The sequence below is a fragment of the Vulpes vulpes genome, chromosome 16, assembly GCF_048418805.1.
Source record: "Vulpes vulpes isolate BD-2025 chromosome 16, VulVul3, whole genome shotgun sequence".
NCBI lineage: Eukaryota > Metazoa > Chordata > Mammalia > Carnivora > Canidae > Vulpes > Vulpes vulpes.
Genome location: NC_132795.1, coordinates 51,750,899 through 51,774,699, shown reverse-complemented (window position 1 = coordinate 51,774,699; position 23,801 = coordinate 51,750,899). Strand labels below are relative to the sequence as shown.

Sequence of the window (23,801 nt, the reverse complement as noted above, 5' to 3'; positions counted from 1 at the left end):
TTCCTCATTCTAATAGAGGCAGGGGTCTGGGCTGATGTGCTGGGCGTTTCTTCTGTGCACTCACTTTCCTTTTTTTTTTTTTTTTTTAAGATTTTATTTATTTATTCATGAGAGACACAGAGAGAGAGGGAGAAGCAGGCTCCTCACTATGAGCCCGATGTGGGACTCGATCCCACGACCCTGGGATCATGCCCTGAGCCTAAGGCAGACACTCAACTGCTGGGCCACCCGGGGCCCCCTGTGCACACACTTCCCATGCACGGTCTCCCGGAGCTCTCAGCCCTGCGAGGCAGGCACGTTATCCCCCCCATGTACAGATGGGGACACTGAGGCTCAGCTGGGCTGGGGGGGGTCACAGGTCCCCTGGGAGCGCGGTCTGGGCTGCCAGCCCCTGTGCGCAGCTGTGGCTCTGGGGCAGGGCTGGGGCCTGGTGGGTTGGGCGCAGGGAGGTGGCTGGGTGGTGGCCCCCTCAGGGGAGAGGTGAGGGCCTGGATCCCAGGGGCCCACGGGGAGGGATGAGGGGCGTCCCAGCTGGTGTCTGCAACCTCACTGGGGAAGATAGAGGAGCACCTGGTGATTTGAATCACAATGCAGGCTTCCCGAAGGCTGAGTGAGTCTGACAGTGGCAGTTGGCTGACAAGAGCAGACGAGTCACAAGGCCCAACATGACTAATTGCCAGGTGAGCTGCAGACAGCGTGCCCCTCAGCAGTGATGAGAGCTCAGTTTGTGAGGCTCTGACTCTACACCAGGCGTGGGGCGGGGAGTGTGCAGCACGCCTGCCAGCGCATTCCCACGGCCCCTGGAGAGGTGGGGACTCTAGCATCCAGGCCTTACAAGGAGCAAACGGGGCAGGCATCCCAAAGGAACCGAACCGTGCCGGGTAAGACAGCAGTCCCATGGAGGTGACGGCAGCGTCCCCCCCCCCCAGCCCCCCCCCGCCTCCCCCCCCCCCCCCCCCCCCCGCCCTGCCGCCAGGGCAGAGCTCTTAAGCCACGAAGGAGGCGGTCTTTGAAGGCTGCCTGGAGGAGGTGCGCTTGTGCAACACAAGCGTTGGGATGATGTGACATAAAGCTACGATGAATTGCCCCTGCGCACACCCCCGGGAACCAACTGAGATGTAAAAGCCTGGCCACCCGAGGGCTGGGGAAGGAGCCGAGCGGCGGGACGTCACATCCCACGACTCCCAGGGCCAGAGAGGGTGCAAAGTGGGCCGCTTGGGAAAGTGGCTGACAGGACGCCCTATCCTAACGCGGAACATAGGCCTGCGCTGTGAGTCTGACCTGTGCACACCCGGGCGGGCACGACGGGCCCCAGAAGCGGCCAGTGTGGCCTCACACCCGGAAAGGGAGCCACTCTGCTGGTGGGAGCTGGGGACCCTGAGACGGGCAGATGGTCCCGGATTCTGCAGGCGGGCCTGGTGGCACAACCAGGGTCCTTCAGAGAGGGGCGGCGGCAGGGCCAGAGTCAGACAAGCAAAGGTGGGGACAGAAACTGCTCAGAGCAGAGCCACAAAGCCACAGAACCCAGACGCTTCTGGAAACTGGAAAACACAGGGAAGCAGGTCCTCCCCTAGAGCCTCCCAAGGGAGCCGACACCTGAATAGCAGGCATCCCTAAGACCCACCCTGAACTTCGGGATCCCGGCTTCACGTCGTCCTCCCTTGCTTTAGGCGGGTGCCGAAGGCGAGCACGGGCGCGGGTCCCGGCTCCGAGTGCCTGGGTGGACCCAGCCCGTGGCAGGTGACACGGCGGGCAGCCCTCCCCCTGCAAAGTGCCCCCGGGGAACCCAGGTATTTGCTGCTCACTGGGGCGCCGGGAGAGCTGAGAAGCTGCCCCAACAAAGATCTTCTTGTGGACGAATTGGAATAATTTGGTGTTGTGTAGGACGCTGTGTCATTCGAAAGAATTTAATGTGAGACCTCACTTTCCTTCCCTCGGAAAGAAGACGGCTGTCATCCCGGGGAACGGAGAGGCCAGACGGAGGGCGGAGGGAAGGACAATGCTGCGGTGTCGGCTTCCACAGACAAGACGCTGTGTCTGTGTTTCAAGGAGCACACGGACGACATTGGGGGGCAGGATGGGGACACGGGGGGTGTGCATTGTGGGCAAAGGGCAGGGCATCTGGTCCTGGCATCCGAGGCCAGGCCCCCACATCCCTTCGGCTGCCCCCTGCTCCTCTCTTTCAGCCCCTGAACCCCGTGACTCCGGGCTTCGGGCTGCCCCTCTCACCACTGCGTCACCTGTCCCCTTCCCTCCCCCCCCCCAACAGCACCCACACACTTCACCCTTCCCCCCCCCAGGAGACCCCAGCCCCTCAGATTCCATGACCAGCACCCTCGGCTAAGTCCAAGCTGGGCTGCAGCCTGGGCCATCGTCTAAGATCCTCCTCGACGTGTCTGTGGCCCTAACGTCATCCTTGATGCTCACGGGCATCTCTAACTTAAGGCGTCCCATGCAGCTGGTACCCGAAGCCACCCCTGCCTCTGGGTTCCCATCTCAGAAAATCCCATCAGTATATCCCAGCGGCTGGGTCCAGGCCCCCCCCTCTTCCTTACCATCCCACAGCCAGTCTCGAGGGTGCTGCCCCTGCTTCACCCCCTCCTCTCCCGACACTCCTGCACCCCTACCTTCCTTCTGATGCACGAAGGCACCGGCTCTCTCTGCCTCAGTGGCGCTGGGGGGCCTGGGAGGGCTGGTGGCCCAGGAGGCGGACGGGGCCGGTGCCCCACAGACACGGGCTAGGGGCCGCTCCGGGGGATGGGGGGTGGCGAGGGTCCCCGGGGAGCACGGGGATGCTTCATTATCCAGGCCCCGCGCGCAGCCTTCCTCCCGGCAGTTCGCCCTCCTGACTTTGGGACATTTCCTGGGGGCGCTTGGGGTCTTTAAACATCTCCAACCTGGGCAGCCCGTGTGGCTCAGTGGTTTAGCGCCGCCTTCAGCCCAGGGTGGGATCCTGGAGACCGGGGATCAAGTCCCATGTCAGGCTCCCTGCATGGAGCCTGCCTCTCTCTTTCTCTGTCTCTCATGCATAAATAAATAAAATCTTTAAAAAAAAAAAAATCTCCATCCTGAAGGTTAATGTTTAATGCTGCTTTGGTAAATATTTGATGCCAGTGCTTTCACGAGAGATTGGAGTTTTGCATTAAATGCCACAAAGTCCTGGAGGCGCATCCTCTGCGGCCTCCATGGCGGTCCCACCTCCTCATGCTCCACAAAAGTAAAGACTCCGCCTTAGCCTCCTGTTAGGAATTTTTCAAGTGCTTCCCACATCCATTCCAGGCCCGATCAGCGCCTCCACTAGCCAGAGAGAAGGTCAGAGGGGTTTTAAGTTGGAAGATACTGTAGAAGCATCAGGTCGCACAAGGAAGAAGCAGAGCCTGGGGGGGGGGGGGCGGGGGACAAGGCTGCCTGGGGTGAAACCACAAGCCAGTGGGGGGAGGAGGAACAAGCAGCCATGACTCCCGGCCCAGGGCTCTGTTCCAGGCATGGGGATCTGTAGGGGACTGTCCCTGGCTGCACCCCAGCCAGTGGGCACAGATATGGTAACGGACCATGTGGGCCTGGCTGTGATGGGAGTGGGGAGAAAGAAGGGGACCCCTCTGGAGGAGGGCAGGAGGCTTGAGGGGAAAGAGCAGCCTAAGCAGGGTTTTGAGGGATGAGTAGGAGCTCACCAGGGAGCCGGAGTGGGGAACCCAGTGAGGTGAGCAGGCATAGATGCGGGTCTCATGGGAAGAGATGGGGTCAGATCCATTCCGTGTACCCAGCCCTGGCCGGGAGCCCAGGCTTTGGTCCCTCTTTTGTAAATCCTTATGAATTAATGCACCTCCAAGCTCTGGGGCTGTTTATACTTTGCCCTCGACCATCCATGGGTCCTGGTCCCCTGGCCCCAGCCCTGTCCAAATCTCTGTGCTCCCTCCTGGGGGCCGCTGACCTGACCCTGTTTTCATGTACTGCACCCCTGGGCTGCCTCAATACCCCAGCCCATGCCCCATGCCCTTCCTTTGCCTTCTGGTTGGGACAGAGGTGGCGGGAGGGGCCGAGGCTGGAGCCAGGGTCAAACCCAATCATGTGAGTGTGCACATAACACACACATTCATGCACACACACACTACACACACAATACTACATATGTATCATACACGAGGCCCAAAGCATATATGTGCACTACCCATGCACACACGCATACATGCCCCACAACAACACACAGCACATGCTACACACGCCCACACACCTGCTACCTACACAGGCTACATCCTCACACACACACACACACACACGCACACACACACACACACACACACACACACACACACACACACCCTAGTCTTGGCTTTCCTGGCTGGCCCCAGAGCCAGGGAGAAGGCTATATATGATGGGTAATACGTCCCGAGCACACCCTCCCTCCTGCGGCTTCTGGCTGCCCACCTGGCACACACTTGTCTGTCCTGCACCTCTGGCTCCCGACCACCTGGGACCCGCCCCAGCCTCAGGATGCACGCTCAACCTTTAGAGGTCCTCTCCTGTCACGCTGCAGCCAGCGACAATAGGCCCCACTGTGCCGTGCTTGCCACCCCTGCTCCATCTCTCCGCCAGTGGTGTCCTTTCTACCTGTAGCAATACAGGTCATCACTCACATCAGACCCTACAGCTGCCCGGGGTGCCTCCTTTCCCTGTCCCCAGGTCCAATCCTTCCATAATCCTGGCTCCAAAATATTTCCAAATCCGTCCACAGTCCCTAGCCTAAACCCCATAGTCTCCTCCCTGGAGCCCAGTAACAGCCTCCCCACAGCCTCTCTGCCTCCCCACAGCCTCCTGCCTCCTTCCATTGGCCCTGCTGATAGCGGGGGTGGGGCTCTCAGCAAAGCTCCCATCTGACCAAATCACTCCCTGCTGCAAGTGCTCTGCTGCCCTGTGTTTTCCTTAAACTAACGGACACAATCTCCCCATCAGGACAGCCACCCCATGGGGTCCTGTGTTTCCTCCCTCAGCCGATGCCATCAACCATGAGACCCACCATAGCGTAAAGAATGGCTTTTGGGGTAATAAGTAAGCAGTGCTCCCTAAATGGACTCCTCAGCTGGGGGATACGTCTAGATGCCAGAGCCGATGAAGATGTGCCCCTTAGAGCCACGTAAGTGATGGCATGGGGCCGGGCCCCAGCGGGGACACAGCCGCTGAGCTGTCACGGAACAAGGCATGTATTATAGGAAGTCCTGTTTCCTCACTCTGGGGCAGGGGAGGTCAAGAAGGGGGAGTCGAAGGCTCGGAGGAGGATTACTCAGCTACACTGGATGGGAGAAGGGGACCTACCTGCAGGGGGCTGGGAGCGGAGGGTCAGCTGAGGGGGCCCGGGCTCCATGGAAGGGCCCCTGGGGCGTGTCTCCAGGACCTATGGCCTGCGGTCAGCAGCCAAGAAGAAGGGCCGGACACAGACGGGGAACATGACGACACACTGGGGCCCGGGCTCCTCTGCCGCCACGCCTCCCGGGCCCCGCGACACTGGTGTTGGGCTTCCTGAAACTCAGAGCGCTCTGGCCGGCCTTACCAGGGATGTGGATCTTGGGATGTGAAGACCCCAGGGTCACCAAGCTGATAACAGAACAATCCAGCACAACATCCTTTTTCCTTATCTGGCTGGAGGAGCTGTGACATAAGCTCTCAGCAACCTCAGCTTTGGGGGGGGGGCAGGGGGTGGAGGAAGCCTTTGGCAGGGACCCCTGTTCCTGCTCACAGAGCGGACGGAGACAGGGAAAGGGGACCCTTCGGAGGTCCTCCGCACATCCTCAGATTGCATCCCAGTGGTTCCCCTGCCAGGGGGGATTATTCCCTCCTCTCTTGATGTCTCAGGGATTTGAAGCGGCTCTTGCCCAAGGACACACAGCTGGGCAGGCGCCTCGGTGGACACTGGGGTCCTTGGGCTGCCACACCAAGAAATTCCTAGGGCCACAGGTCCCAGCACTTGAGGCTGGCTGGAGCCATACCTTGAGTCGGCAGCCCAGGCACCCTGGCAAGGAGCTCCCCCTGGCACCCCCCGGGCACCTCAGAAACATCAGGGCATTTACGAGGGGTGGGCGCCCTCCTGGCCCGCAGACCAGCCTTGGTTTCCATCATTCTGACAGCGGCGGGATGCCCAGGCTGGGAGTGTTTCGTGGCGCCAACGAGCATCTATTCTTGGAAGCAAATATTTTCAGGGTTAAGGCCAGAGTTTTAATGATGGAGGGAATAAAGAAGGAAAGCTTCCCTGGTCCTCCCCGGCCTGTGCCGAAGGAGATGAGTTCCTGGTTCTCTCGCCCGGAGCTGCCTGATTTGGGAGCCAGGCCAATAAGCCAGGCCCGAACTAAATGCTTTGGGGCAACATAACAGCTGTGAGCTGGGCCGCGACTTCCCATCGTGGCAATCGTGAGGACTCCACGAAACCCGGGGGGGGTGGGCAGTGAGCAATGGGATGGGGTTCCTGTCCAATTGACATGAAGAAGCTTCCTCCTTTCCCGCAGGCAGGGCTCCCCCAGATGTGCCCGGGCCTCCGTGCAAACATCTCTGTGCTGATTGCTCGCTCAGACTGGCATCTCCGTTTAAACAGGAGCTGGCGGCAGTCACCGGGTTAGGGAATCGTAATTGATTTCAAACTGGTGTGCTGACTGGGCGCGGCGCCCTGGGGCCAGGCGGCTGAGAGTGTGGACAGGACTGCAGGAGCCCCCTCCAAGGATGAGGCCCCCTGGCAGATGCCACCGGGAATGGGGCGCCCCGTGGCTGAGCACCTGCTCTGTGCCAGGTTCCTGGGGGAGGGGCTCCATCTCTGTCCCCTCAACGCCCCCATTTTCACAGCCAGGCAAACGGGCCCAGGAGGGGCAAGTGACTAGCCCAAGGTCACAGGCCTGCGGATCTGGTTGGCTGGACTCGTGGCCCTGGCTCGTCCACCCCACAGAGTTGCATCCGGGGCCCAGAGGCAGTGCACTTCTATCTGGAACTTGAGCTGGAAGAGGTGTCTGCAGACAATCAAGTCCAGTCTAGTTCATTCTGGATGTGCATCTTCAAAGAGACTTTTCCAGAACCTTCTCTAAGGTCTATCTGCCCTGTGACTGAATACATTGATTTTCCAGGTGAAGTAAGTGGCCAGGATTGATTTTCTGTACATCACTGGCTGGTGTTCCTTTCAGAGGGTGAGGGAGCTGTGCCTTTTTTATCTTTTATTTCCTGTACCTGGCACAGGGCATGGCCAACCCTCAGCAAGCACAGTTGAAGGAGTGACTTACGGGTGTCCCGCCACAGCCTCACAACAGTACACATTGGCGCCGAGAAGCAAAAGCAGATGCAGGTGGCGAGTTTGCAAAGGGGCGGCCCAGGATGTTCCCTTGGGGGACCGAGGGCCAGATGCACAACAGGTAGTTCTGACCAGTCCTCCTGTCTTCTCATCTCCCTTTGTTTCTTTCCTCCAGAAAGAACCAGGAACTGGAAAGGGTTGATCAATCTCCTTTCCAGAACCACCTTGCCTTTTGCTCTGGATACAACTCCCCAGGATGCCTGTCTATGGGTGTTCCTGGAAGTACCAGGATCCAGTTTCACAAACATGTAAGGACATGTTCGCTTCTCTGCACAAAGATTCACAGACCATGGGGCAGGCAGATGGTCGGAGGTGCTGAACGCACGAGTGTTTGAAATGTTACATGCGGTGGCATGCCAGTCAGCAAACATTTAATGACCAAATCTTGAGAGTGAAAAGCCCTGATTTGTAACATCTGCTGCCCATTTCCGTGGTGTAAATACTGTCAACGTGATGTCAGCGTTGGGAAGAGATGCACAAGAGTCAACATTATGTAAGCCTCATGGCACAGACACAAGAGATAAAAGCTCAAGAATGTAGATGGTAAGAAATGGAGCAAAATCATGAAGAAGTGATGAGTTGCAAATGCCTATTACTTTTGTGTTTCATATAATTTATTTAATTGTCGGCTCATATCATTTAATTTTTATAGAGGCAGTATTCAACAACAAGTTCACAGAATTCCTAAAAAATTAACTACCAGTTCCTGTGAGCCGGTGCAAGTAGGCCCCGGCACACCTTGGCTATGTTTGTACTTTGTTTTAATGCATATTAGGAAAACTATAACCCTTAAACCAAAGATGTGATTGCTTAGAGCAAGTCTGAGTTTTCGAAAAAGGTGACTTGGGATCCCTGGGTGGCTCAGCGGTTTAGCGCCTGCCTTCCACCCAGGGCGTGATCTTGGAGTCCTGGGATCAAGTCCCACATCGGGCTCCCTGCAGGGAGCCTGCTTCTCTCTCGGCCTGTGTCTCTGCCTCTCTCTCTCTCTCTCTCTGTGACTATCATAAATAAATTTAAAAAAATTAAAAAAAAAAAAGGTGACTTGGTTTAAAGTCATTAAACGTGTATTAAGTAAACAGCACAGGGGAAAGAGATACACCGACAAGAGGAACACCCAGAAGCTGAAGTCTGGAAAAACAAAAGTTGCCTCATTGAAATGTCTTCAATTACCACTGGCCTTGGGGTCACAGTAACATAGATGGGCAACCCACAAGAGAGGAAATGCAGTTAATAATGAATGAAAGGAAAGGTGTAAAGCCTCGCTAAAAATCAAAGAAATGCGGACCATATAAAAATGAGGGCACCCCATCCTCACAAGCTGCTGCTGGGGAGGAGGCTGATACTGGCACAGAGAATCGTACAGCTGTCACACGCCTCGGCTCAATCACTGCCCTGCCTGGAATGTATCCAGAGGAAATAATTCATAAAAGGGAAAACTGTAAACACTTAAAGGTATTTATTGCTGCCCCTGATTTTCTGGAGTATGTTTACCCTCTTGCAACATTATTTGTCATAGCAAAAACAATTTGGAAGTGGCATGAATGCCTCGCCATAGGGGGACAGCTCAGTTAATGCTAGCATGTGGGATTTGGGCTACTGGGTAGCTACTAAAATGATATTTAGAAAAATTAAGTGAAACCACAGGGTAATGGCTAATTGAATGCTTTGCGAATATAATTAGAATGCAAAACGATGTCCACGTCATTACTAGAAAAGTATTAAAACACGTGCAGAAGAAAACAGAAAATGCAAAACACCCATAGTTGTGTGTGTGTGTGTGGGTGGGTGGGGAGTGCTCTGTGGCCATTCTTCTCTAATTTACTCTGATCGTAATTACAATAATTACGACCAGGATTTATTGAGGCACCTGGCACCTGCTGGGCCCTGTTATAACCCTTGCAATCATCCCAAGGCAAGTCTACTTGAGTCCATTTTACTGACAGGGAGAGTGAGTCTAAGTTAAATAATTTGCCCGAGGTTCCCCACTGCCAAGTGGAGGCACGGTCTGAGCCCAGCTCTGACTCCAAGACCGTGTGGCTGGCTCCTCTGCACATTTGCTGGAGTGCGGCTTTGAGAGCTTTCAGGTAAAGTTTTATTTAAAAACAGCCTGTGTGTTGCATTTCACCTTCTAGGCGGCTGGGTCCCCCTCCAATGGGGCGAGGTTTCCACAGGAAGGCGGCAGATAGGGAGCCACCAGGTGGATGGATGGGGTCACTTGGGTGGACAGACAGGATCACCTGGCTGCCTTGGCCCCTCCTTGGGGCTCCAGAGAGATTCTAAGGGCCAGAAAGACTTTCACAGATGATGCAAGAGGGAGGACGAAGACCCTGCAGCCAAACCAAACCAACCACATGTCCCCTGGAGGCTGCGATACAGCCTGTTCTGGGTCAGAACCTGCGAAAAATTTCCAGTTGGTGTTGGGCCGAGGTCAGAGAGGGTTTGGTGTGCCAGGCCTCATGTGCTTTGGGGGATCCTCAGCATCCTGTGCCAAGGGAGGGAAGGACCAGATTTGTGCAGAGAACCCCTGTCATCGGGTCCAGCATGGGGCCATGTGCTTTGTGAGCACCATTTGGGGTTTATTCTCTTGGCGGGAGAAGTACAGGCCGACACTGCTTCCCACTCCACAACTGTGGGCTTTGGAGTCAGCTGGACTTGGGTGTGAATCTAGCCCAACTCAGCTGCTGTGTGGCTCAAAACAAGCGGCTCTCTCCTCTGAGCCTCATTTCCTCCTCCACACACAGAGTTCACGATGACAGCTGCTTGTTGCAGCTGCTTAGCTCAGCAGATCCTCAAGAAGTGGGAGGTCCTATTACCACAATAATAATATAATTCATTCACTGATCTGGCACTTAACAGGTGCCTACCACAGGCCGGGCACTAGGCAGATAAGGACACATCCATTCAACACTTGGTGCTGAGCACCCAGTGCTGGGTGCTGGGGTATGGCTGAGCACAGACAGACCAATCCCAACTCTCTTGGCATCTCCTTACAGCAGAGACAGACAGCAGACAAGAAAACAAACACAGCAACAGGTGGTGAGCACCAGAAGATGAGAGAGGATAGGGGTGGGGGCGGGTACAGAGGGATGGCTGTGGTGGGGGCTGGCCCAGGGATCTTGGCCAGGGAAAGCCTCTCTGATCAGGTGACATCTGGCCAGATGCCTAGTAGAAGGGAAAGAGGGAGTGGAGCAGGGATCTGGGAAGGGAGAGTTTCAGGCAGAGGGAATGGCAGGTGCAAAGGCCCTGAGTTGGGAGTGAGCTTGGAGAGCTCCAGAACAGCAGGGAGGCCAGTGTGGTTGGAGCAATCCGGGGAGATGAGGACAGAGGGACCGGGACGGGTATCAGATGAGGTTGTGGGCCATTGAAAGGGTTTGGGATTCATCTTCTAGAGAGAGGGGAGACATCAGCAGGCCTTGATTTACATTTTTACAGGATTGCTCTGCTGCTGTGGGCAGCAAAGGAAGGAAGCAGGACAGACTTCGAAGGCCCCGCCTCAGTCCGGCAGGAGGATGGGCCAGGTGGGTGGTTTCAGTAGAGGGGAGCAGAGGGTGGATTCTGGGTCCGTTTTCCCAGTGTCCCGGCTAGGATGTGCGAAGTGGCAAAGAGTCAGGGATTCCGTCCCGAGGAGATGGCGGGAGGGCAGAGGATGCTGGGTGTGCCCACTGAATACCCGAAGGGGCTGCCTGTGAGGACTCAGGGTTCACAGGGCCGAGTCTGGAGTCGGTGGCGGGGGGTGGTGGACACGGCAGTGGAGACAGACCCAGAAGGCAGGTGCAGAGGGACAAGTCTGGAGCTGTCAGGGCAGGTGGGGCTCCCGCGGGTGGAGACACAGAGAACAGGGTCAAGGTGGGAGCCCTGGGCCCTGTGGTGTGGACGGCTGGGGAGACGAGGAGGCGGCAGCAAAGGGGAACCAAGGTGGGGCTGAGAACTGCGAGGAGCGGGACCCAGGGGCTGGAGCTCCCCCAGGGCTCCCCACTTCTTACTAGCCTCTCCCATCCTCTGCGACTTAGCTTGAGCTGCATTCTGCCCACGTGGCCATATCTCCACTTCCAGAAAACTCCTACACGTCCACTGAAACCCTTTCCAGTGTTGACTGCTCCCTGGGCAGCTAGCACTCAGCCCAGAGGGCTGGGGACCCTGGGACAGCTGACCGCTGTCTTCAACATCACAGAAAACCCACCCCAGTCTGACACGACGCTGGGGGTGAGAGGAGGAACACTGCGGGGGTGGTTTCTGTGTCTCCTCTTGCTGAGCCAGACGGTGCTGATTCTATTGTGCTGATTCTATTGTCCTGCACTCCAGGTGAGGGGACTTTGGCTCCCACACCTGCAGGAGGGATTCCAGGGATCCAAAAATGGGGGCGCAAGATCTGAACCCAGGTCTGTCTGCCTCTAACGGGTTTTGCATCTAAACACTGTTTCCTGCCCATAAAGAAAAATAATATAAATAAATAATTAATAAATAAATAAATAAATAAATAAATAAATAAAATAGAGCATTGTAGCAGGTGGGGTCGTTCCAACGAGGCAGGAGGCTTTGGGAGCGAGTGAGCCAGCGCTCCATCATGGGCTGTGGTCGCCTGATGCCCACATCTGGAAACCCTCTGGCCCTGGAGGCGCAGGGGCCCGGCTCGAGGCAGAGCGATGCTCCGAGGGGCAGAGGGAGAGGCACTGTGCATGTGCGTGTGCGTGTGCGTGTGCGTGTAGGGGGGTCAGAGGCCCCTGGTGGCCTGAGTCAGGGAAGTGGGTCACCGACTTATGAACCATCATCTCTCAACAGACGGCTAAAGCAGCCAGTACAGCAGCGTTAAGAAGACTCCCCAGTAATGCAGCGAGCTCGCCAAGACACAACGTTGAACTAAAAACCCAGGATACGCAACCTGATGTGCAGATGGCAACGGCGTGGACAGGGCGCTGCCAGGGATGACGCACTACGCCGCGGGGAGGGCTGAGAGGCTGATAGGTAGGCCTAGGCCTCAGGACCAGGTGCTCTGGCTCTGGGCTGCCCAGGCCCTCATCGCCCTTTCCGGGTGACCCCGGAGCCTATGAGGACCCCGGGGCAGGGTGGGGGGCGAGAGGTCGCAGGACCTGTGTAGGTTCCACAACTCAGGAGGGCAGACGTGGGCTTTGAACCCTGGCTTGCCCGTGGCTTTCCGTCCAAACTGCTTCCTCCGACCTCTCCCCTCTGCTCCAGTGGCGTGGGGTTTGCTGGTTGTTACAAGCGGGAAAGTCCACCAGCCTTAGCCCCGGTCGCTTTGGATGTGGTCTGGTCCTTTCTCCTGGACCCTGGGGCCCGGTCTGTCCTAAGACCCCTGAATTGGGGTCTGTGTCTGGGTCTTTGGTGGCTCTTGGGGCAGGGAAGGAGCAGGAAGAGAGAAGACTTTCAGGGGGGCCTTTCTGGCCTTTTGTGCAATAGCATCAGTAAGGAGGTTCTCACCAGAGAAAGGAATGTGATTATCCTGTTAGAAGGAGAACCTTGAGATGCACTCTGTCCCAGGACGGCTGCTCCCTGCGGGGACCCCGAGTGTCCTGACCCTTACTCGGGCCTTTGCACGTGTTCTTCCTCCCACCAGCGACACCCTCCCCCATCTATATTTTTGCCCAATTATTACTCATCTGTGAAGAGCATTCCAGCTGTCGCCTCCTCCAGGAAACTCTCCCCGATGCCCCGTCTGGACTGGGTACCCTCTGGGCTCCCTCCTGTCAAAGCTGATGGCTCACTGCCATTATCTGTCCCTGAGTCAGCCCGGCTGAATGTCCAGGTGCCCGGCCCGGAACAGGGGTGGGAAGATGGGCTCCTGTCCCTGCGGGTCTCTGGCCCAGGATTGGACCCCACACCTCATCATCCTCCCCCTCTGCCCCGTGGGGGGCTGAGCAACTGTGGCACAGCCAGCTCCCAGCCAAGGCTGCCTGGGGCATCCGAGGCCCTCGGGCTCTGTCTCCTGCGTCCTGCCTGCCTTGTCGTTTCTGGCTCCCTGGCTGAGGGGACCAGGGGGCGGACCTGGGCCTGAGTGCCGCGCCGTCCTCCAAGCTGCCCAGTGCCCCGATGCTGGGTGTGCCTGTGACCAGGTACCTCTCTGTGCCTCGCTTTTCTCAGCTGTGAAATGGGGGGTTCATCAAGTCACCATTGGAGAGCTGGGGACACGGCGGCGGACCAAGCAGACAAAACCCTCATTCTCACACTCCCGCGGGGGCGGGGGAGGTGGTTGGAGGACACCCTGCCTGAGTGCTCCGCGTGGCACCTGCTGGGCTGCGATCTTAAATGTGCTCCCTGGCACCAAACCCCAGCATCCCTCCTTGGGCCAAGCCTCCCCTGGGGGGTGAGGAAGGACTGGCAGGGTGAGGGCATGGTTCCCGGAAAGGAATCAGCGGCAGCCTGCGACGGGCTCAGGGGAAGTGCTGAGACTCAGGGAGGGCCAGCAACCTGTCTGAGGACACACCGCACGGTCACCCCCGACTCCGTGCTGCCCGCTGGTCGGGGGGCAAGAGGATGTGCCTTCCCTGCGGACAGGGCCGGGGTGGGAGGAGGCCAGGGCCCCGGCCGGGATCCTGGGGGACAGGCTCGGGGCCTTCCAGGCCAGCTGAGAGCCACGGGGCCTGAAACTCCACCCGCACGCAGACACTCCCTGCCTCCTGAGTTCCAATCACCGACGCCTCCTTGGTATTTGATGTCATGCCAACCGTCTCCCTCTCTGCCTCCTGGCTTTCTGGAATTCCTTGCCTTTGGCCAGTGGCCTCCCACAGAAACCACACTCCGAGAATCTGGCCGCGGGGCCGGGATCCCGAGCTTTGTGGGGAGGAAGGGTGTGGGGTTGGGTGAACTCCGGGCACCCATGGCGAGGCCTCTGAAGAGTTCTATCGAGAGCCAGAGGGTTCGGGTTCGGGGTTAGGGAGGAAGGAGGCGGGACAGGCTGCTGTGGGGGCTTTGCTGGCAGACAGGGGCCTTGGGGCTGACAGGCGCCCCACGCATCGGCCCACAGTTCAGTTCTGCCTCGGGCCACATGACATCAGCAAGCCTCTTGCAATGTCCAGGGTCCCTGTGGTCTTTACTGGTACTGCTTCCTCTGTCTGAAGCGGCTTTTCCATCTTGTTCCAACCCAGTGACCTCCCCTTAGCTCCCCAGGTCTGGCTCCACCTTGCCTCCGCCTCCTCCAGGAAGCCTGCCCTGACTCCTCCCCACCCTGCAGTTCGTGGAGGCCTCGTCCAGCTTCTCCAGGCACTTTGTGTAACTGTGGCTGTCCTCTGTCCTGCCCTGGGAGCCCCCTGGGCGCAGGGCACCCCTGCTACCACTAAAGGAACCTCCAGGACCCATCAGAACCTGATGCAATTTGGTTCTACAGGATCTTGAGTGATCTGAGATGCTTCTGTGCCCACCCAAGCCCCACTCTGGCTGGGGCTTTGCTGGCAGGCCAGGCGGACTTCAGGGAGCTGTTCCTCTCCTAAGGGGCCAGACCCCCCACCCCAGACTCTCTGTCCTCCTTCCATCAATCCAGGCCCAGGAGTCTCAGAGACCATCCTGCAAAATCGCTCCCAGCTCTGGCCCTGCCACTCGAGGGGCAGCCTCCAGGCCGGCAGCATCGGCACCTCCCAGGCCCAACCCAGACCAGGCACACCAGAACGGGCAACTCTAACAATACCCAGGGGACTGAACGGCCATTCAAGTTTGAGATACGCAAACAACCCTCTTCCCAGGCCAAGTCAGGAAGTTTGCCCTGAGTTCTGAAAGACGGAGAGGCCACGGGGCCCAGGTGGCCTCCTCTCCTGTCACTGCCTCATCCCTCACCCCCACCAGGCCTCAGGCCCGAGCAGGGCCGGTGACCTCAGGAAGGTTTTGAAGGATGAATAGGAGTGTTCCCCAGGGAGGTGTGACTCGGCAAGGGCCAGAGGGGGCGCCAGGCCTGCAGGGGAAGGAGGGAGGCTGGGGACAAGGCAGGAAGAGGCTCGGACTTCTCCCTCTGCCTGTGTCTCTGTTTCTCTCTCTCCTCTCTGTGTATTCTCATGAATAAATAAATAAAAATCTTAAAAAAAAAAAAGGAAGAGGCTCAGAGGCAGGCAGTGGCCTGTGGCAGTTGGCTCAGGGTCCTCCTTGGTCCTGGGAGACCTGGGACTAGGAAGGTCTGGCTCAAGCCCAGGGATTTACTGTGTGGCCTTGGGCAAATCACTTGCCGTCTCTGGGCCTGTGTTGGCTCATCTGTAAAAGGGGATGATAACACCACTGTGCTCAGTTCCCACTGCAGGAGTCAGGGGGCAGCCAGTGGAGACAACTCTGGAGGGCAGCGTCTACACTGTGTGCGCAGCCACGGCTCCCAGTGCTGTTCACAGGGAGGCTTCAGAGAGAGCAGTGGGGTGGGGAAGGCTTTGGGGGCCAGGCCAGGGGCTGAGGCCCTGCAGGAGGGAGGTGGGAGTGGGAGGGAGCCTGGGGTTTCAGATGGGCACTTGGTCCTCAGGACGAGACAGCAAGGATGACAGTGCTGCACCTTGGAGGGTCTCCTGGCAGCCGCAGGCAGGAGTGAAGGCCAGGGCATGGAGGCCCCAGGGCCCCAGGGGGTGCCCTCTGTTCTCCTTTTTGGCCATGAGGGCCCCTTGGGCGGACAGGAGTCCTGAGTCCCAGTGTGAGGGGACAGAGGGGCGTTCCAGCTCAGTGGAGGAGAAGCTGTGCACCCACTGTGCACCCTGAACCCGACACTGAGGTCCCTGCACTGGCCTGGGCTCAGGTTCTGGCTGAGGGAGGGTGTGGCCCAGTGTCAGTGATGGTGGGTGGGGCGGGGCCAAGGACAGACCTGGGGTGGGGTGCGGGGGGGGGGGGGGGGGTGCTGGAGCCTCAGAGTGTTGGCTGAATGCTCAATGTGAGGAGGAAGTGAGGGAGGGAGGAGAAGAGGGAAAGGGGAGGGGAGGGGGAGGACAGGGAGAGGGAGGGGAGAAGGAGGGGAGAAGAGGGAAAGAGTAGAAGAGGAGAGAGAAGTGAGGGAGGGGGAGGGAGGGGAGGAGGGAAGGGGGAGAGGGGGGAAAGGGGAGGGGAAGGGGAAGAGAGGGAGGGGAGGAGGAGAGAGAAGGGAGGGAGGGAGAGGGAGGGGAGCTGAGCTGCAGCCCAAATTTCAGGTCCTGCTGCTCCAGGAGCTGGAGGAGGGCAGCGTGACCCGAAGTGCACCCCCCCATGTTTGAGAGACAAGAACAGCAGGCAGGTGCGCAGAGAACCACAAGGGCGCCTTGTCCCCACTTTGGGGAGGACGGGGGTCAGGGGAGGGGGAGCTGAAGGCAGCACCCCGCAGGCTGGCCCACCACATGGATGGGGAGAGCCTGGCCACCCTGCTGCAGAGGCAACCAGGCCTCGGGCTGGTGGCCAGAACCTGGCATTGCTGGGGTGGGGTGGGGGCAGAGGCTGGGACAGGGGAGGGGGCAGGGGCAGAGATGGGGGCAGGGACAGGGGCAGGGGCAGGGGCTGGACAGAGCGGGTGTCTGGGACCACAGAGCAGAGCCGGGCTGGGCAGACGTGGGCCTCCTCCGTGGAGCCCCCGGGGCTGCCTCTCCTGGGGGCTGCTTCCCTCCTACCCTCCGGTCTGGGGTCCTGACCGGAGCCTCAGCCCCCCCCCCACCGTGGCCGAGTCCCCAGCAGAGAGGCCCACTGGCTGTGGGGTGCCACTCAGCCCTGGGGTGGGGCCCTGCCTCAGTCTCCCCTTTGCTGGGTGATCCGGGCTTCCCATTGACCTCCCCCGAGCCCCCAGGTTCCACATCCAAAAATGGGGCACGACATCCTTGGCGCACAGGGCAGACGGGAGAGGACAGTGGCCGAGGCCAGCCGTGCGGGGCGCTGGGTGAGCCTCCTTACCTCCCTGTCGGTCCCGGAGGGCAGGACCCTGACCCCTGAGAGGCCACCCGGGCTGATGACATGGGGCCAGGCAGCAGGCCCGGCCCCTCCCTGAGGATTCCCCCCTTGAATTCTCAAGATGGTTGTGACCTCTGGTGTCTTCATGGGGAAACTGAGGCATGGACGGTTGAGGTCGCAGAGCCTACCACTGGTGCCAGTGGCTCTTGAACCCGGGGCTCAACCGCAGCCCCAGGTAGACCTGCTGCTCCCAGCCACCCTAGCGGGGCTGCTAATACCGATACCACCCACTTGGTAAGAGTGACGGCCCTGGTGGCGTCAGTGCCAAGCCCTGCACAGAGCCCGCGATGGGGACACGGCGGCGACTGCTTCCCTCTCCCATCACCCGTTTCTGTCCCTTCCTGCATCCCTGGACCCTGAACGCCTCCCTCCCCCCCAAATAAAAACTCCGAATAAGCACATGGAACCCCAGGGTGCCATGAACCTAATGGAGACGCAGGAACCCAGGTGATGCGTGTGAATTCGCACCCCTCCTCCCGCCCCCCACACGGGGAAGGGTCTGGTGTGCGGGCGCCCCAGCCCCTGTGAGGAGAAACCGGGGGCCACAGAGGGAGAAGCATCCAGGCGCCAGAGGTCCTGGGATCAGTGCATCGTGCAGGGACGGACAAGGAGGGAGGCGCTGCCGAAGGAAAGAGTGGGGGACAGAGAGAGAGGGCGAGCCAGCTGTCTGCGGGGGCTTCTGGAAGGGGCCTGGGGACTGAGCAGCCTTGTGCTCCCGAGACGCACTCGTGGTGACTGTTCAGCGCACCGTGGTGGCTCCACGGCTGTGACACCAGGTCGCGGCTGCGTCATGCGGGGCTGGGGTGTCCAGCCGGGTTACGGTCAGAACGGCAGGCAGGGCAGGCAATGGCCTCGGCCGTGGCGGGGGGCAGGGGCAGGATGGGCCGGGGGCCTGCCAACCAGGAAGTTGTGACCCAAGGGGCAAGCTGACGGGGGTTCCCAGGTGGTGGGTGAGGAAGGGGAAGAGCAGGGCCTCTGGGCAGGAAGGAGGTCGCTCTGCTGCAGAGCTGAGTGGTGGGGGGATGGCTGGAGTGGGGTGCAGGAGCCTGGGGGGTCCCGGGCCCTGGAGGTGAGGAGCAGGGGAGCCACTGGTGGGATCTGTGCCCCAGGGGGACGCATCTCTGCTAAGCCGGGGATGCAGCTCAGGCGGCTGTTTAGAGGACCCAGGGTGACAGTTTGGAAATAAAGTGGCACAGACTCCAGCTCTTGTTCTGGTAGAAGCTGTGAGTGAGACGAGCCCAGCCCTGCCCCAGCCACACACCCGTGACACCCGGTGACACCCTGGGGGCCACACCACAGTGGGTCACAGCCCTGGCTCTCTGCCAGGGACACCTGCTCAGACCCCCTGGCTGTGCCCTCCCCCATGCACTGGCTCCGCCCCCAGGATGTGTCCCATCCTCCGACCTTCCGAGCTGGTTCACCCATGTGTGGGGTCTCAGGTGTCCCCTGTCCTCAGTGCCCAGCACACAGTGGGAGGTAGGGGGTCTCCGCCAGCACAGGGGCAGCAGCCAGAGCCCTGCTGCGTCATCGCCCTGTGACTCTGGGGAAACCACTCACCCTCTTCCCCACACCCCCCCAACCCTGGCACCAAGCCCGTGGGGTTGGAGCCAACACGGTGCCAGGGACACAGCAAGTGCTCAACAGATGCTGCTGCAACCACAGGCAGCCACCAGGAGGCCAGCAGCTAACCGGGGCTCGCTGCGCCCGCCCCTCTCCCCGCCTCAGGTAGAGCGGAAGCCCAAGCAGGGAGCCCCTCGCCCAGGGTCACCCCGGGGTGTCGAGGGCAGAGCAGGAGCTGGGAGTCGCCAGGTGAATCCTTTATCCCACATCCCATCCTCGCGGGCTTCTGATGACCTGTTTTATGGGCGCTCACATGCTTACAGGGGTGCCATCCTGGGTCCACAGGGTGGGAACCAGGGGGACATGAGGAGCCCCGAGCACCTAAATTAAACGTATCCCACTTAGGCCACAGGGCTTGGTCCCCTGTTGAGACCTGATGCACAATCCCAACAAGCTTGGCAGGCTCAGGGGGGCTCAAGGCATTCCAAATGGGAGGGGGGTCAGGGGTAGGGGGGTGGGGAGAGAGCCATCGCTCAAATGAAAGGATCCCTGCTCTCCAAACACCTGGCTGCTTGTAACGATGCTTTCCAGCGGTTCTAGCTCTGGTACCTCAGGCACGACCTCCCAGGGGTTGCTGACCACTGGGCTCTGCGGGGAGGAGACCCAAGACCTCATGCTGACAAACACCCCAGGTGTGTCCCCTGCCACAGAAAACCCCGCTGCCGCCGGGTCAGGCCGGTTTCACGCGTAGCTCTGTGCAGGTTCATGCCCTCCTCTCTGCTCTTCAAGGTTTTCCATCCATTGCCTTGACCAGGGGGTGGGAGTGGGGGGGGAGGACCCAAGGGACCGGCTCAGTCGGCATTTGTCAAGCTGAGCTGAACAGGGCTGTGTTTTTGTCTTCTGCGTGACAGATGGGGCAATTACTCGATCAATAAGCTGATTTAAGTGCATCTTATTCATTATTTAAGTCATTTATTATTGAAAAGGTTGCTACCTGCTGGCTATTCGGTCCGTGATCCTCATCCTCATCGAGCCTGGTTGCCTCCCCCAGCAAGGAAGCACCGACGGTTAACCGGGCACCTACTAGGTGCCAGGGGTTTAATTTAACCCTTGGGGGACCCTGGCGGGGGACCAGGCTCACTCTCTCCACTACTCCCCGAGGACTGGAAGGTCCCGAGGGCTGAGGTTATTTGTCTGCACGCAGAGCTGGTAAACGGCAGAGCTGGGACTCGAACCCAGGTCGGGGTTCCTGCAAAGCTCATGGACTCAACAGTGATCTCTGTGCTGAAAACACGTGCGTCTGCGGGCAGGCGGGCTCTGCGACAGATCGTGCAGCCTGGGCTCAGTGTTGGGGTGCCCCGGGGTGACGTGCCCCACGTCCCACATGCCTGTGGCTGCAGCTCGGCTTCCGACCTCTTGCCGGTGAGGGGGGCATCTGCCCTCTGCCTGGCTCCTTGCTGTCCTTTGTGCCGGCCCCCCTCCCAGGGGGCTCCTGCTCCAAAATGTACAGCCCTCCTCCCTCCCTCCAACTCTTCAGGGACGAAGAGGTCCCCTTCGGGGACGAGGCTGGTCATCCCCCACCCCCCAGGTGCCTGGGACTGGGAGGAAGTGAGAGCCACGAAGCCATGCTTCTAGGCTGACCCCCTGACACCCCACCTCCCTGGCCACCTCCCTTCCTGTCCCTGAGCCATCGCTAAGCAGCCTGCCTCAGGGCATGGGAACACAAGGAACCAACCCAGGAACAGGCTTACTTCCTAACTTCACGCTGAGAAAGCTTAGCCCCCGACCCCAAACACCCATTTGCCCCGTTTGACCCTGAACACTTGGGAAAGCCATCCAATTGCCCCCTTTGCCTCGGCAGCCGGGAAACTCACAGCTCCATCCACCGCTCGGGGGCCATCACCCCCACATCAGGCTCTCCGGGCGTAAACCCGCACGCCTGGCTCCCCAGCTCCGTTTCTACCTCGCGTTGTTGACTTGGGCCCACGGGCAACCTCGAGTCCCGCTTGGCCAATAAGATACGCGCACGATCAGGTCATCGGGGAGCCAGACCCGCTATTTTCCCAGCTTGGCAAAGCCCAGTGATCCACTGCGGCGCCGGGCCCCGAAGGCAACCACTCACCAGGCGGACGAGCTCTGGAAGGTCATGAGCGGTGGGCTGTGGGCGTCTCCCTGCAGCGTGTGCACGGCCGGGGGCGCCTGTGGCAGCAGGCCTGGTGGGGGCTGGGGCTGCGGGGCGGGCTGCCCTGGCCGGGGGGGCCGGGCAGGGTTGCCCCACCGCCGGGGGTCCTGTTTCATCCATCGTCCGTGGATGCCCCACCGCGCCAGGTAAACCTTGCAAATGTCGTAGTTCATTGCCGAGTAATACAAAAGATCCAGGACCAGCAGCATCAACACGAAGAAGCCGTAGATCCACACTCCCAGCAGGGCGGTGTAGTTGCTGGGGGAAAAGGGAGACAGAGTTTGAGGGGCGAGAGGAAGCAGCCCCCAAAGACGGAGCTCACCCACGGGGCTACCTCGGGGCACCAGCGGGGAGGGGCTGCATCACCCCCACCGCCCCCCTGGAGCAGGGAGTCTGGGTCCCCCCTCCCCACGCCCACCCTCCGCCCCCTCTCCCCCACCTGCCTGATAGCCTCCTCCCAGATCCTTGGAATCCACACCCCTGTCCCTCCTTCTGCCCCGGAGCATCTCCCCCAGGATCTCAGGGGGGGCCCCTCTCTGGGAGAGGCTTTGGAGAGACCGTCACCCTCGGGTCCCACCCGACGTGGGAGGGGCCAGCTGTCTCCTGTGCCTGCCCCCTGGCTCCTGGCTTAGGAGGTCTCCTGCATCCCTTCCTACTTCTTCCACCCCTGGTCCCCCCACAGCTCCTCCCTAACCCCCTCCGATCCCCCACAAACATGGGACGTCTGTGGTCTGAGGACAAACCAACCCAACTTCCTGAGCCCGTAGGCCCCTGGCCCCCAGCATCCGCCCTGGGCACCCTGGGGCACCTCACACCCCCCTGTGCTGCCGAGAGCTCACCTCGTGCCCCCCTTCCCCCACGGGGGGTGTTGCTGTGCCCTCTTCCCCACCCTCCCCGGGACCAGGCTGTCTGGCTCCATCTGTCCCCCTCCCAGGCCAGGGTCCGAGTGTCCCCTGGGTGCCAGGGGGGCTGTTTCTGGGGCTGGCCGGTGCAGCTGGGGCTGCTGTGCTCCCAACGGTGCTCACCAGGGCCCGTAGCTACCTAAAGGGGCTGATTTATGAATCACCCAGACACCGCCTCCGTGTGCTCGCCGCTGCGGCATCTGCTCAGGTGGGTGTGTGCCGGCGGGTGGCACAGGCCGCACACTGCATGGGCAGAGCCAGTGTCCAGCCTCGCAGCCCCTGCTTGCAAGGAGGGGGCCCCTCCCCCAGCTCCTGCCCAGACCGGGCCCCTTGGGGTCCCTCTAGACCCTGCCTGAGGCCGGAGAGCACAGGCTGGTGCCGGGAGATCCGGTCCAGGGTCCGACTTGGCCCAGCTGTGCTGTGTGGCCTGGAGAACCCCTATGTGTCTCTGGACCTGCAGGACATGACTGAGGCCTCTTCTGGTCTCAGTTTATCCCCTGCCCAGCCTTGGCCTCAGCAGTGAGGCAGGGGCTGTTGCCCTCTGACCCCTGGGCCTGGACCAGGGGCTGCTCACTTTTGCCCACACGTGCTCTTTGCCTACAACGCCGCCCCTCCTGTTACTTAACCAAATCCTCCCCCTTGAAGACTTGGCTCTGGTGCTTGCAGTCCCTCAAGTGGGAGGTCTCCGTATCCAGGCACTCAGCGTGGAGCTGGCCCTGGTAAGTGCTCAGGCCTTGGTGTCTGCTTGAGGGCCTGGACGCAGCTGTGTATCTGGGCTGCCCCCTTCCCCTGTGCGGCGCCCCCTCCAGCCACCACCCCCGTGAGGCCTACAGCAGCCTGCGGGCTTGTTTACACTAAGGTGTGAATGACTGACAGCCGGGCCCCAAGCTGCCTGCCTTCTTCGCCTGGATACATCTGGGTGTGATTTCTATAGGACAGCAGAGGCTGGCAGCCCGGCCTGGCTCGCGGGGGCAGGAGGCCTGGGGTGGACAAAGGACGCGGCCTGGCTCTAGTCTGCGGCCCTCCTGACGTCCCCAGCACCCTCTCTCCAGGTTCCCCAGAGCCCGCAGAGCATGGGCATCTCTGCAAGCATCAGGCCTCTCCCTGGTGGTTCCCATGGCAGCAGCCTCAGGGCTGAGGGAGGGGAGTGGGAAGGGGGAGGCAGGGCAGCTGCGTGCAGATGCTGCCCCGCAGAGAGGGAGCGGAGGGAGCTGGGGGCGGGGGCTGGGCCACAGCTGGGCCTGGAGCCAGCAGGACTGTGACAGAACTATAGCAAGGACAGCGGCAGGCGTGCGTGTCACTCTGGGTGCTCCGCACAGGAGCCTGGTCAGCACACTGAGCAAACGCAGAAGGAGGCGTTACTGCTATCACCACCATCCCCATTCTAGAGACGGAAAACTGAGGCTCGGAAGAATGAAGAGGCTCATCTGAGATCCCTTGAGGCTGGGGTCGGGGGGCCACTGCTGACACACGTGGGGTGTAAGGTGAGCTGGTGACGATGGTGGCCTGATATAATTAGCTTCCCGGCTACATGTTACCTTCCCTCTATGTGTTCATGTTCGCTAATAGTTGATAGCCCTGCTGGCCATCACCCCGGCAGCGGTACCGGGAGGTGGCAAATGGGCCAGTCTGCCCCACGCACAGGCGAGGAGGTGAGCGCCGGGCAGGCAAAGTCGCTGTTGGGCTGGCAAGACTGGGGACCTCAGAATGGCCTACCCCTGGCCAGCATCTTCTCGCCAACGCCGCCCTACTCTCATCTTCCCGCCATAAACTCTTTATAACCCCCCTGAGGTTTGCCTGGGTGCGACTTCCCTGACTCGAGCCTCTCCGAGTCACGAGTCATGGAACCTCACCCGAGAGTGCTCCCCATTAAAGCACTCTCGAACCTACTGCCTGGCTCTGCTGTCTTTAATTTTCTCCACCGATCATTAAAAGAAAACTCAACAGTCACCAG

The 23,801-nt window shown here is 59.9% G+C and overlaps 1 protein-coding gene across 3 annotated transcripts in view; it reads right to left on the bottom strand.

Moving 5' to 3' along the window:
• The window catches only part of SHISAL1 (shisa like 1), a 130,416-nt gene that overhangs the window by 14,265 nt on the left and 92,350 nt on the right, over positions 1-23,801 (bottom strand). For all 3 annotated transcript variants that reach the window (XM_026017287.2, XM_072742495.1, XM_026017288.2), the window contains exon 4: positions 20,886-21,203. In XM_026017287.2, coding sequence (XP_025873072.1) covers positions 20,886-21,203 — 318 coding nt within the window. The remainder of the gene's footprint in view (positions 1-20,885; positions 21,204-23,801) is intronic.